The sequence below is a fragment of the Neofelis nebulosa genome, chromosome 9, assembly GCF_028018385.1.
Source record: "Neofelis nebulosa isolate mNeoNeb1 chromosome 9, mNeoNeb1.pri, whole genome shotgun sequence".
Taxonomy (NCBI): Eukaryota; Metazoa; Chordata; class Mammalia; order Carnivora; family Felidae; genus Neofelis; species Neofelis nebulosa.
This window is the reverse complement of record NC_080790.1, coordinates 124,936,580-124,948,986: the sequence shown is the minus strand read 5'-3', so window position 1 is coordinate 124,948,986 and position 12,407 is coordinate 124,936,580. Positions and strand designations below refer to the sequence as shown.

Below are 12,407 nucleotides of genomic sequence, written 5' to 3'. Positions count from 1 at the left end.
AGGCCATGTGCAGGGTCCCCATCACCCTGGGCTGTTTGTTGGGCAGCTCAGGGCTCACCGTCTTCCTTCTCTCATCAGCTGCCCTTACTTGAGGCCTGCTATGGGCTGAACAGTGTATTGTTGCCCCAAATTCCTATGTTGAAGCTCTGACCCACAGGACCTCAGAATGTGACTACATTTGGAGACAGAGCATTCAAAGACATGATTAAGGAAAACAAGGTCATAGGGAAGGCCCATATGTCATCCAACATAACTGGTGTCCTTGTAAGATTCTATGAGAAGGAGGTAAGAGACTATAAGAGAAAACAGATCAGGACACAGACACAGACACAAAGGGAGACCATGTGAAGACACAGGGAAGAGACAGCCATCTACACCCAGAAAGGCCTCCAAAAAAACTGAAATGGCCCACGCTTAATCTCGGCCTCCAGAACTACGAGAAGATGAATTTCTGTTGTTTAAGCCCCCTGATCTGTGGTACTTTGTTAGGAAACCCATAGTGATGAACACAGGGCCTCTTGCAGAAAGATACCACTACTCACCCCCAACACTGGCCTGGCCTCGAGCCTTGAACAAATGATTAAGTAGCCTCCTAAAATGTGCCACATCTAGGCCTAGCTCTCTCCCATGTCCTCAGGGACCAGACACAGTGAGATCCAAAGCCTCCGCCCACCCTCTTCCGGTCTAGAGACATGGGACCTCCACAGTCTACCTCTCGCCAGCTCTTCCAGTCCACCCTCCCAGATCCCCACCACCCTCTCAGCCCCCAGGACAGTGCATCCCCCTCATTGACACCTAAGGCTCTCCAAAGCCCCCATCCATCCCCCAGCCTCCCCATCCCTCCTGGCTCTGGACTTCACACCACAGACTCTGCTCCCTCATCTCCATGTCTTTGTTCAAGCTGACAAAACCCTCTCTCAGAAGCTCTAAATGCCTTCCAGACCTGTAGGGGAGACAGGATCCCTCCTCAGCATTCCCCAACAGTACTTTCATTACTGAGTCCCGGGAAGCAGCACCCAGGACACAATAAGCTCTCAATGATCACAGCACTTCCCACACCCCATTCTATTCAAGTAATTACAAAGCTGCTCTCAATATTCACCATCCTCGTCAAGGGCAGGGCTATGCCACACTCACATTTGCACCCCAGGGCTGGCAAATCTGCTATGAGCAAGTGCACAATAGATTCTTTGAGCAAATACTGAGTCCATTCCCTTCTTTGCTCAGTTACCACCTGCTGGCCAAGCAATCCCTCCTCCTCATAGCAAACCCTCCAGGATGACCCCTTCCCCCCAGACTAAATGCCCTCACAAACCTATAAGCCTTCTCCTTCACACCAAATGTCACATTTATTTGCATCTTTCCTGCTAAGTGGTCTTCCCACCAGAGCACAAGCTTCATGAGGGCAGAGCCAGGCCTGTTTTTGCTCACTCTACACCCCCAGCACCTAGCACAGGACCTTGCACACAGCAGGTGCTCAGTGAAGACGTGCTGAATGACATCTGCCTGCGTGCCAGGCCCTGTACTGGAACCGGGAGTCTGCACACCGAACCCAGTGAGCAGTCAGAGTGGGGGTCCACACACCTGGGAGGGCGAGAAGGGCAGGGTCTTGACGGGTGTGCTCTTGGGGGTGAGGCTGTTACAGGAGTCCATGAAGGACAGGCTGGCGCTGTTCTCCGTGACAGGGGACAGGGCGACGCGCCGCTTCTTCTGCCGCTTGAGCACCGAAGGCGGCGTGCCGATGCCCAAGCCCCCCACTTCAGTGCTAGGGGAAATGGGGATCAGCTCGCCCCGGCTGCTCCGGCTCAGGTCTGAGATGGTGTGGCCGTCCAGACGATATTCGGTCACACTGGGCACCGGGACGGCCGGCTGGCGGGGCGGCAGTGCCTGTTGCTGCTGATGCTGCGTTGGCTGTGGCTGCACTGGACTGTTGCTGATGCTGCCCTCTGCAGACGGCTCCTCGGGCAGGTCAAATTTACTCAGGTCACACCAAGCATCAGGGTCCTGCCCAGAGAGGGGGGTTAGGAATAACTGCAATACTCTGCTTTCTCAATGGATTCCTCTACATCTGTATATCTCTATTTGCAAACATACCTGAAGTCATATTGTGCACATGGCTGCTTGCTGTTATTTTTTTTTCTTTCTTCTTCTTTTTTTTTTAACGTTATTTATTTTTGAGAGAGAGAGTCAGAGCACAAGCACAGCAAAGAAAGACATAAAGTGAAGACATAAACACATAAAGTGAAGCAGGTTCCAGGCTCTGAGCTGTCAGCAGAGCCTGATGTGGGGTCAAACCCACGAACCATGAGATCATGACCTGAGCCGAAATCGGATGCTTAACTGACTGAGCCACCCAGGCACCCCTGTTATTTTTAAAAAGCAATGCACGGGCACCTCGGTTGCTCAGTTGGTTAAGCTCTTGATTTCAGCTCGGGTTATGATCTCACAGTTCGTGAGATCAAGCCCCACTCACAGGCTCTGCACTGACAGCGCAGATCCTGCTTGGGATTCTCTCTCTCCCTCTCCCTGCCCTTGCCCTGCTCACACACTCTCTCTCCCTCAAAATAAACATTTAAAAAAAAATGCTTAATAAAATATGCCTAGTAAAAGAACCAAAGTTTAAAAAAAATGAACAATTTAAAAAAATCAATACATAAGGTATACAAAAAGCACAAAAAAAGAAAACTCAGATACCCATCAAGAAGTCTAGGAAATAAAACCAAATCACTGAAGCCCCAGGCCCACCTCCCTTGTTCACATCCTCTGCCTGAACTATTTACCATCCTCACGCATTTCTTTATCATTTCACCACTTACACAGCTCCCTAAATGACAGCTAGGTTTCTGCATATTTTTAGCCTTAGAATAAATCACTTCTATATCCTGCATTTTTTCCATTTAAAATTACAGCAATAATAATACTTAACTCTATTATCTACGAGTTAGATGTTTACTATTAATAAATATCAGTTATGTAAAATATTTTCAACTTTTACAAGTTTTTATGACTGTAAAATATTCCATCATATGAATATATCAGTTACTTAATTCCTCCCTCTTCTGTTGGACATTTTCCCCCTATTTTTTTTTTTTTAAATGTTTACTTATTTTGAGAGAAAGATAGAGAGCAAGTGGGGGAGAGGTAGAGAGACAGAGGGAGACAGAGAATCCCAAGCAGGTTCCTCATTGTCAGTCTGGAGCCCGATGCAGGGCTTGAACTCACGAAGTGTGAGATCATGACCTGAGCAAAAACCAAAAGTCAGACGCGTAACTGACCGAGCCACCCAGGTGCCCCAATTTTTTAAAAATTAAAACTAACACCTTCAGGAACATCTTGGATACAGATCTTCTCCTGCATTTTTGGTGACTTCCTTGATAGAGACTCCTACAAGTGAAGTCTTGGTCCCAAGGCTGTGTGACTGGGTTTAAGGGTCTTGACCTGCACAGCTACATTCCCGGAGAATGTGCTCCGCTGTGTTCCATGCACCTGTCCATCACGGCTGCCTCCTTGGCCACTTCACCTAAATTGTCTCTAATCCCACAACAATCTTGCCAGGCAAGCATTACCTTCCTCCCTTCCAGGCCAGAGAGTTGTGCAACCTGCTGAAGTCACTAAGTTTCTGGAAGCATTCTGAGAGTCATACCCAGGTCTTTCTTCCTTTGCCCAGTAAAGTACAACCCAGCCATAGGGCTGTTGGGAGACCGAAGCTTCCACTTTGGTTCCTGGAGGTCTGGCCCTGAGTAGACCCAGGCCTCTGTGGTGACTGCTGGTCCTTGGGACTCTCAGGACCCTGGGCAGTTACTCCTAAGGGTGGAAGCCAGCTCAGGGCCAACAGTGACTTCAGGCCCACACTCCCAGCAGCAAACCCCAATCTTGAGGAGGCCCCAGACTGATGGTGTCTAATGGACCAGAAGCATATTCCACAAGGACTGCCTGCAGGAACAGTCAGCAAGCAGTGTTTCCACAAATGCTATAACAGAGCATGTATGTTAGGTAGCAAGTAACGAGCCTGGCACTTAGCGGACACTCAAATGTTAGCTACCAGTTACTAATGAAGCATTTGGCATGGCATACTGTGGGTGCTCAGTAAAACTGAGCTCCCCTCTCAAGTGGAAGAGGATGCAGAACAGTCTGAGGATGAAGGCAGGTAACACTGTGAAATGCCAACAGTGCCAGGCATGGAGTGGGTCCAACTCTCATCTTCTAATTCTCCCCTTAGGGCCTGAATCAGGGACTACATATGGCAGCCTCAGAACTATTTATTGAACATATTGATGAATACATCAGACCTGCTTCTCATACCACTCTGAAATTTCTTGGAGTAGAGGGGACACCACAGCTGGACCCTGCAGCTAGGTCCAGTCCCAGCCACTGGAGACAAGAGGTGGTCAAGACAGTGAAGACCACCATGCTTACTCGCTGTGTGACTGTACAGATACTACTTGACCTCTCTGAGCCTCAGCCTCATCTACAAAACACAGAGAAAGGACATACCTTACAGGATGCTGTGTGGATTATACATTAAAGTCAGAGCCTGGCATTTAGTACATATTCCATAAAGAGCATCATTATTCTTAGCAAGGATGGGAAAGCCCAAGTGGGAAGCTGAAGGTGGGGTGCCTCGCACTGAACGCTGCTCCTGGTTGCCAGGCCTCTCACCCATCACCTCCTGAAACCTGCTCTACACAGCAGGCCTGGCTGACACAGCTAGGAGCTAGGATGTCACATCAAGAGGTTCAGCCCCCGCCAAGGAACTCCCTCCCAAGAGGTACGATCCACAGCCAGTGTGGCCTGAGTTACCAGAAACCCCTTGGCACTCCAGCACCAGCCCCATACATGGTGCCTCAAGCACTGTGCTCTCCTGTGCTGGGTTACGGACCTCAAACGCCCACCCCTTTTCACCCTGGAGGTCTCAGTGCAGTGCCACCTCCACCAGGGAGCCCTCCCACCCCACCTGCACCATATAGCATGAGTCAGGAGCTCCCTGAAGGCAGGCACTGCACAGCAACTATCTGTGTCCCCAAGCTCTGGCTCCCAGCCGGGCACTCAGCATCAACTCAGGAAATGTTGGCAGGATGATGGAGTGAACAGAAAGAAGGATGCCTGCCCACGAGAGAAGCACTCCCAGCTGGCGGGTGCTCTAGGCCCACTGTGAAGTGCTGTGACCAACATTACCGACTCGATCAAGTCCAGGGCTTCCGAGAAGCTGGACCCCACGGCAGGGATGAGGAGGTTTGCAGCCTCCACCACCCACTTGTAGGGCAGGCTGGTTTCTGGCAAGGAGCCCTCCTGGTCTTCACGCTTGGGGAAGTCCTCCAAGGGCTCTGGTGTTCGCACTCCATCCAGGTCCGCAGGCACAGCTCCCTGCTCCTTAGAAGTGGTGGCTGCCGTGGCCTCCTCCTCACTGCTTTCCTCTTCCTTCATGGCAGGAAGCGCTGGGGGCCAGTTGGTCACAAGACTTCCCTGTTGGACACAAGGACACACTGTTCGTGGACTTCTGGTTATGAGATATACACCATGTAGCATTCCACCTAAAATCGCACAACTCGGGGCACCTGGCTGGCTCAGTCGGTAGAGTGTGGGACTCTTGATCTTGGGGTCGAATTTGAGCCCCTCATTGGGTGTAGAGGTTACTTATGAAAAAAAAGTTTTTAACAACATTTTTTAAAAAACATACAATTTGAAGCTAACAAGGAAACTCAGAGGAATCTAAATTGAGACATAGCCTACAAAATTACATCATACACTTCAAAGGTATCAACATCACGAAAGGTTAAGAAAGGCTGATGAACTATTCCAGATAAAAGTAGACAAAACAGGGGCGCCTGGGTGGCTCGGTCGGTTAAGCGTCCGACTTCAGCCCAGGTCACTATCTCGCAGTCTGTGAGTTCGAGCCCCGCGTCGGGCTCTGGGCTGATGGCTCAGAGCCTGGAGCCTGCTTCCGATTCTGTGTCTCCCTCTCTCTCTGCCCCTCCCCCGTTCATGCTCTGTCTCTCTCTGTCTCAAAAATAAATAAATGTTAAAAAAAAATATTAAAAAAAAAAAAAAGTAGACAAAACATTTACGACAACTAATTAAAGTCTCATCTTGGACTGGATTATGGACAGGAAAATGGAATATAGACTGTAGATCAGTTAATATCCTGACTCAGTGTTAAAATCCCCCAACTAGGGGCGCCTGGGTGGCGCAGTCGGTTAAGCGTCCGACTTCAGCCAGGTCACGATCTCGCGGTCCCTGAGTTCGAGCCCCGCGTCAGGCTCTGGGCTGATGGCTCGGAGCCTGGAGCCTGTTTCCGATTCTGTGTCTCCCTCTCTCTCTGCCCCTCCCCCGTTCATGCTCTGTCTCTCTCTGTCCCAAAAATAAATTAAAAATGTTAAAAAAAAATAAAAATAAAAAAAATAAAATAAAATCCCCCAACTAAATAGAAGCCTACTGTGAGTATGTAAGCAAATGCCCTTATTCTAAGATTCAGTATATTAAGGGATAAAGGGGCAAATGCATGTAACATTCAGTATATTAGGGGATAGAGAGGCAAATGCATGTAATGGATTCTCAAATGGCTCAGATAACAAAGCAGTATGTGTATACAGAAAGATAAAGCAAATCTGGCAAATGCTAAAAACTAATTGAATCTAGGGGCGCCTGGCTGGATCAATCAGTGGAGCATGTGACTCTTGACCTCGCAGTTGTTAAGTTTGAGCCCCACGTTGGGTCTAGAGATTACTTTAAAAAAAAAAAATTCTTAAAAAAATAAAACTACAACTAATGAATCTAGTAAAGAGTATTATGGGAGTTCTTTGTACTATTCTTGTAACTTTTCTGTATGCTTAATATTACTTTGAAATAAATGTTTGGGAAATGGGTGTATACTAATTTTGTGACCAAAAAAAGAAAAGAAATAGAGGAAAATCATTTGTGGCAATAGCTTTCCTGGAAGAACCTTGGAACTAAGACTGACACGTTAACCTAACAGATCACAGTGTAGCCTTGAAAACAGCACATGTGATTAACAAGGCCGCCTAGAGGGCAAGGAGTGGGATCCTGTGTCAATGGGAGGGGCACAATGGCGTCAGGGAGAGGACATGGGCTCTGGATTCAACCAGAGCTTGGACATTTTTGCTAGCTGACCGTGGGCAAGCTGTGTGACCTGTCTGTGATTCAGTTTTCTTGCCTGTAAAATGAAGACACTGAGGTTTACCATGCAGGGATATTACAAAGATCGGCAATGATGTGAAAAGCACCCAACCTAAACAGTGGCTATTATCACTACTGGTGTCAAGTGAACAGGATGGAAATGGTTTGGGATACAAGCAAAGGAAGAAAAGGAGAGAATTTGATTGGGGCGCCTGGGTGGCTCAGTTGGTTAAGCATCTGACTCTTGATTCTGCTCAGGTCATGATCTCACATTTTGGAACATTGAGCCCCACGTTGGGCTCCACGCTGACAGCACAGAACCTGCTTGAAATTCTCTCCCCCTCCTTCTCTGCCCCTCCGCACTCACAAGCGCGGTGTGCTCTTTCTCAAAATAAACAAAAAAAAAAAAAGCAGATTTGATTAAAAACTTATACCTGCTACAATTGGAGAAAGAGGAGGAAGGCCATAAACACCATTTAAAGGTTCGAATGTGGGCATCCCACTTCAGAAAATAGCCACATTGAAAATGGCTTGGCAATTACACATAGAATTCAGAAAACACTTAACATATGACCCAGCAATCCCAATCCTAGATATTTACCCAAGAGAAATAAAAATTTATGTTCACACAAAATCCTGTATACAGATGTTTACAACAGCTTTATTTATAAACACTAGCCAGAAACAATGTCCCTCAGCTGGTAAATAAAGAGTAGATGGTACCTGCATACGACAGATTATCACTCAGCAATAAAAAGGAACAAATCACTGACAAATGCAGTCACAGAAGAGCACAGACTGTACGATTCCATTTATATGACATCCTTACTAAGATAAAACTACATCGAGACAGAAAACAGGTAAGTAGTTGCCAAGGGCTGGGGACTTGGGAATTTTAGGGGGTGATGAAATGCCCTCCACCTTCACTGTAGTGTTGGTTACATTTGTCAAAACTCACAGAACTGTCACTAAAAGGGTGAATTTTACTGTCTATAAACTACCCTTTTATAACGTGAAGGGATGAGGAAGCTCCAAGTTTCCCAAACCGGAAGAACGGAGCTACTACATGATGAAAGGGTAATATTCTTTTTTTTTTTTTTTTTAACGTTTATTTATTATTGAGAGACAGAGAAAGACAGAGCATGAGCATGAGAGGGGCAGAGAGAGGGGGAGACACAGAACCCGAAGCAGGCTCCAGGCTCTGAGCTGTAAGCCCCCCCGATGCGGGGCTCGAACACACAAACTATGAGATTATGACCTGAGCCGAAGTCGGATGCTTGACCGACTGAGCCACCCAGGCGCCCTGTAATATTCTTGATATAGAAATAAAAGTTTGTGAATGATTAAAAAGACAAAAAAAGAAGGGAAAAGCAAATCATTAAAGAAAAACGGTCAACTTCACCATTAGTAAAATCAAAACCAAATACTCCACTGTTGCTCACAAAACTGGCAAAGATAGTCTTATAGAATCACAGCCAGTGGTGACACAGTGTGGGGAAACAGGCAATGCCATGTGCTGCTGACAGGAAAAATGGTGCCGCCACTTGAATGGCAATTTGGTGATGCCTATGAAAATCTCAAATGTCCGTACCACTTGACCCAGTCATGCCACATCTGTAAAATTAACCCATATAAATAGGTAAATGTACAAAGAACTTGAACAGTGATGTTCGTTGCAGCATATTAACAAATGGTGACACATGTTCATCAATAGGTTATAAGAGGTGACAGAGTCAAGAATGGTATAGAGACCTGTATATACACAATGATGTGGAAAGATTGAAGAAGAAAGCTGTAAGATAGAACATAATCTCATTGTAACCTTATTCCCTTAGTAAAAAATGTTGGCAAACACATTAAACAATATATTGGTTCCTTGTGGCAGCTGAGATTAGCAGGCTCACCTTCCATAATACTGAATTCTATAAAGTTTGTAACTCTTTACAATGATCGTGCATTGCTTTCAAAGGACAAGAACAAGAATTATAACTGCAAGCACTGACTAGTGAGTGGGGAGAACAGGACATAGTCCCATACACACATTAATAGGCAAACCTTTTCTGGCAGATAATCTAGCAAAATATATTAGAAGTTTTTCAAGAATGTGTCTCAATCCATCTCTAGGAATTTCTAAAATAATTGAGCACATGAGCAGTGACTTTAGCTACAAGGATGGTCATTAAAGTTTTGTTTCTAATTTTAAAAATTAGATATAACCATAATTAAATAAATAGCACAACAGAACCATGAAAATGATGGAGATGACCTCCGGTACTCAGGGTCATGATCTGGGCTCATTCTGGCCCAGCATGACCAGTGCTCCAGACACAAGACACAAAGTGCCAGGGGCAAAAACCTAGCCAATAATCAGACTTTCAACCAAGTAGGATTTTCAGAGACTGAGGAAGGTCTGTCCACTTCCCCTACCCTGAAAAGCGGCCGGTGTGTGCTGATGCCTGTCTTCTCTTTATGGGAACATATGCCTCTCCAATAAGAAGTAAAAGGCTTGAAAACATATTACTTAGTTTGTGAATATTACTTAGATACACCAGAAAGTGTGAGTAACCTCCTCCGGTTAGGGGTGTGTGAGGAGTCGAGACTGGAAGAAGTTGATTTACTTTTCATTCTGTATCTTTCCCTACTGTTACTCCATATGAGCATTTGTACCAGGAAATTAAGCGATATTCTCTCTCTCAAGTTGAAAAATCAAGAGACAGAAGCAAAAACATTATGTAATGCTCCAGTAGGGCATTGTAGAACTGGAGCGGTACACAGTTCTACCTAACGGGAAGGAAAAGGGAAGGGGGAGCGGTTAAAACAAAAAAAAAAAGAAAGAAAGAAAGAAAGATTATTCACGGGGCACCTGGGTGGCTCAGTGGGTTAAGTGTACGACTCTTGATTTCGATTCAGGTCACAATCTCACAGTTGTGAGATCAAGCCCATGTTAGGACCTGAGTCAGGCCTTACACTGAGCATGGCACCTGCTTAAAATTCTCTCTCCCTCTCCCTCTGGCCCTCCACCACTCATGCTCTCCTCTCTAAAAAAAAGATTATTCACTCGTTCACCATCACAGAAGAAACTAGAACAGAGTACAGAGCGTTACCTACCACGTACTCAGCATTGTCGAATCTCCATTCTTTGACACATTTGTTTCAAAATTTTTTAAGTTTATTTTTTTTGTGTATGTAATCTCTAAATGTGTATAATCTCTATATACAACGTGGGGCTTGAACTCACAGCCTTGAGATCAAGAGTCACATGCTCTTCAGACTGAGTCAGTCAGGTGCCCCAAATCTTTATTTTTCAAGAATAAATCATTAGAGGGGCACTTGGGTAGCTCAGCTGGTTAAGTGTCCAACTTCGGCTCAGGTCATGATCTCATGGTTTTTGAGTTCAAGCCCCGCCATCAGGCTCTGTGCTGACAGCTCAGAGCCTGGCGCCTGCTTCAGATTTTTTGTCTCCCTCCTTCTCTGACCCTCCCCCAACCTCACGGACACGCACTTTCTCTCTCAAAAATATAAACATTTTTTAAAAATAATAAAATAAATAAATCATTAGAGGGACACCTGGGTGGCTCAGTCAGTTAAGCATCTGACTCTTGATTTTGGTTCAGGTCATGATCTCATGGTTTGTGAGTTCGAGCCCCAAATGGGGCTCTGCATGGACAGTGCAGGGCCTGCTTGGGATTCTCTGTCTCTCTCTCTCAAAAATAAATAAATACACATTTTTAAAAGGGGAGAAAACAAATAAATAAAAGGGAAAAAAAGAATAAATCATTAGAGACATAGCTTAAAAACATCAATAAAGTTTGCTCCAGAATGCAGTTTAGGATGTAAACATCTGCACACTGGTTACATTTCTACAATTGCATATGTAATATATTTGTGCACTGACAGCATACAGCCTGCTTGGGATTTTTTGTCTCCCTTGCTCTCTGTCCCTCCTCCAATTACTCTCCCTCAAAAATAAATAAATAAACTTAAAAAATTAGGAAAGATGGGAATGTAAGCTGGTGCAGCCACTCTGGAAAACAGTATGGAGGTTCCTCAAAAAACTAAAAATAGAACTACCTTACGACCCAGCAATTGCACTAGTAGGCATTTATCCACAGGATACAGGTGTGCTGTTTCGAAGGGACACATGCACCCCCATGTTTATAGCAGCACTATCAACAATAGCCAAAGTATGGAAAGAGCCCAAATGTCCATCGATGGATGAGTGGATAAAGAAGATGTAGTGTGTATATGTGTATATATATATACACACACACACACACACACACACACACACACAATGGAGTACTACTTGGCAATCAAAATGAATGAAATATTGCCATTCGCAACTACGTGGATAGAACCGGAGGGTATTATGCTAAGTGAAATTAGTCAGAGAAAGACAAAAATCATATGACTTCACTCATATGAGGACTTTAAGAGACAAAACAGAGGAACATAAGGGAAGGGAAACAAAAATAATATAAAAACAGGGAGGGGGACAAAACAGAAGAGACTCATAAATATGGAAAACAAACTGAGGGTTGCTGGAGGGGTTGTGGCGGGGGGTGGGGGCTAAATGGGTCAGGGGCACTAAGGAATCTACTCCTGAAATCATTGTTGCACTATATGGTAACTCATTTGGATGTAAATTTTAAAAAATAAAAAATAAAATTTAAAAAAAAAGAAAAAAATATTAGGAAAGAGAAAGTAAAACTTAAAAAAAAGAACTGCACAGGGTTGCCTGGTTGGCTCAGTCGGTTAAGCGTCTGACTTGGGCTCAAGTCATGATCTCATGGTTTGTGGGTTCGAGCCCCACATCAGTCTCCACACGGGTGGTGTGAGGTCTGCTTGGGAGTCTCTCTCTCTGCTCCTTCCTCACTTTCATGCTCTAATAAATAAATAAACTTAAAAATAAAAAATAAAATAAAAAAAGAACTGTACACTAAACACAGATTTTACTGTATGCGAATTATACCTCAATAAATCTGATTTTTTAAATTGCAAACATGCTTTTAGTATGAAAAATCTGGAAAGGGCACAGGTAGGAAGGAAGCTGCTGGGGAGGACAGAAGGAGGTTTAGGATCTCTTCAACCCAATCCTCCATTTCATGTCAGCTTGTTCTGTCGTAATTCACCTGCGTACAAATAGGTGTCAGGTATGCACAGAATTATGGGACAAGGGAAGGCCTTGATGAGAGGCGTAGCCCACATGAGATCCCGTGGTAGGAGCTAATGGACAGCTGTGGCTAAGTAAGATGGAAAGGAAAGGAGGCGTT

At 45.1% G+C, this 12,407-nt stretch overlaps 1 protein-coding gene across 3 annotated transcripts in view; it reads right to left on the bottom strand.

The window, feature by feature from the left end:
- The window catches only part of MYBL2 (MYB proto-oncogene like 2), a 36,680-nt gene that overhangs the window by 11,757 nt on the left and 12,516 nt on the right, over positions 1-12,407 (bottom strand). For all 3 annotated transcript variants that reach the window (XM_058685681.1, XM_058685682.1, XM_058685683.1), the window contains 2 exons: positions 5,176-5,463; positions 1,585-2,004 (listed from right to left, as the gene is read on the bottom strand). In XM_058685681.1, the coding sequence (XP_058541664.1) occupies positions 1,585-2,004; positions 5,176-5,463 (708 nt within the window). The remainder of the gene's footprint in view (positions 1-1,584; positions 2,005-5,175; positions 5,464-12,407) is intronic.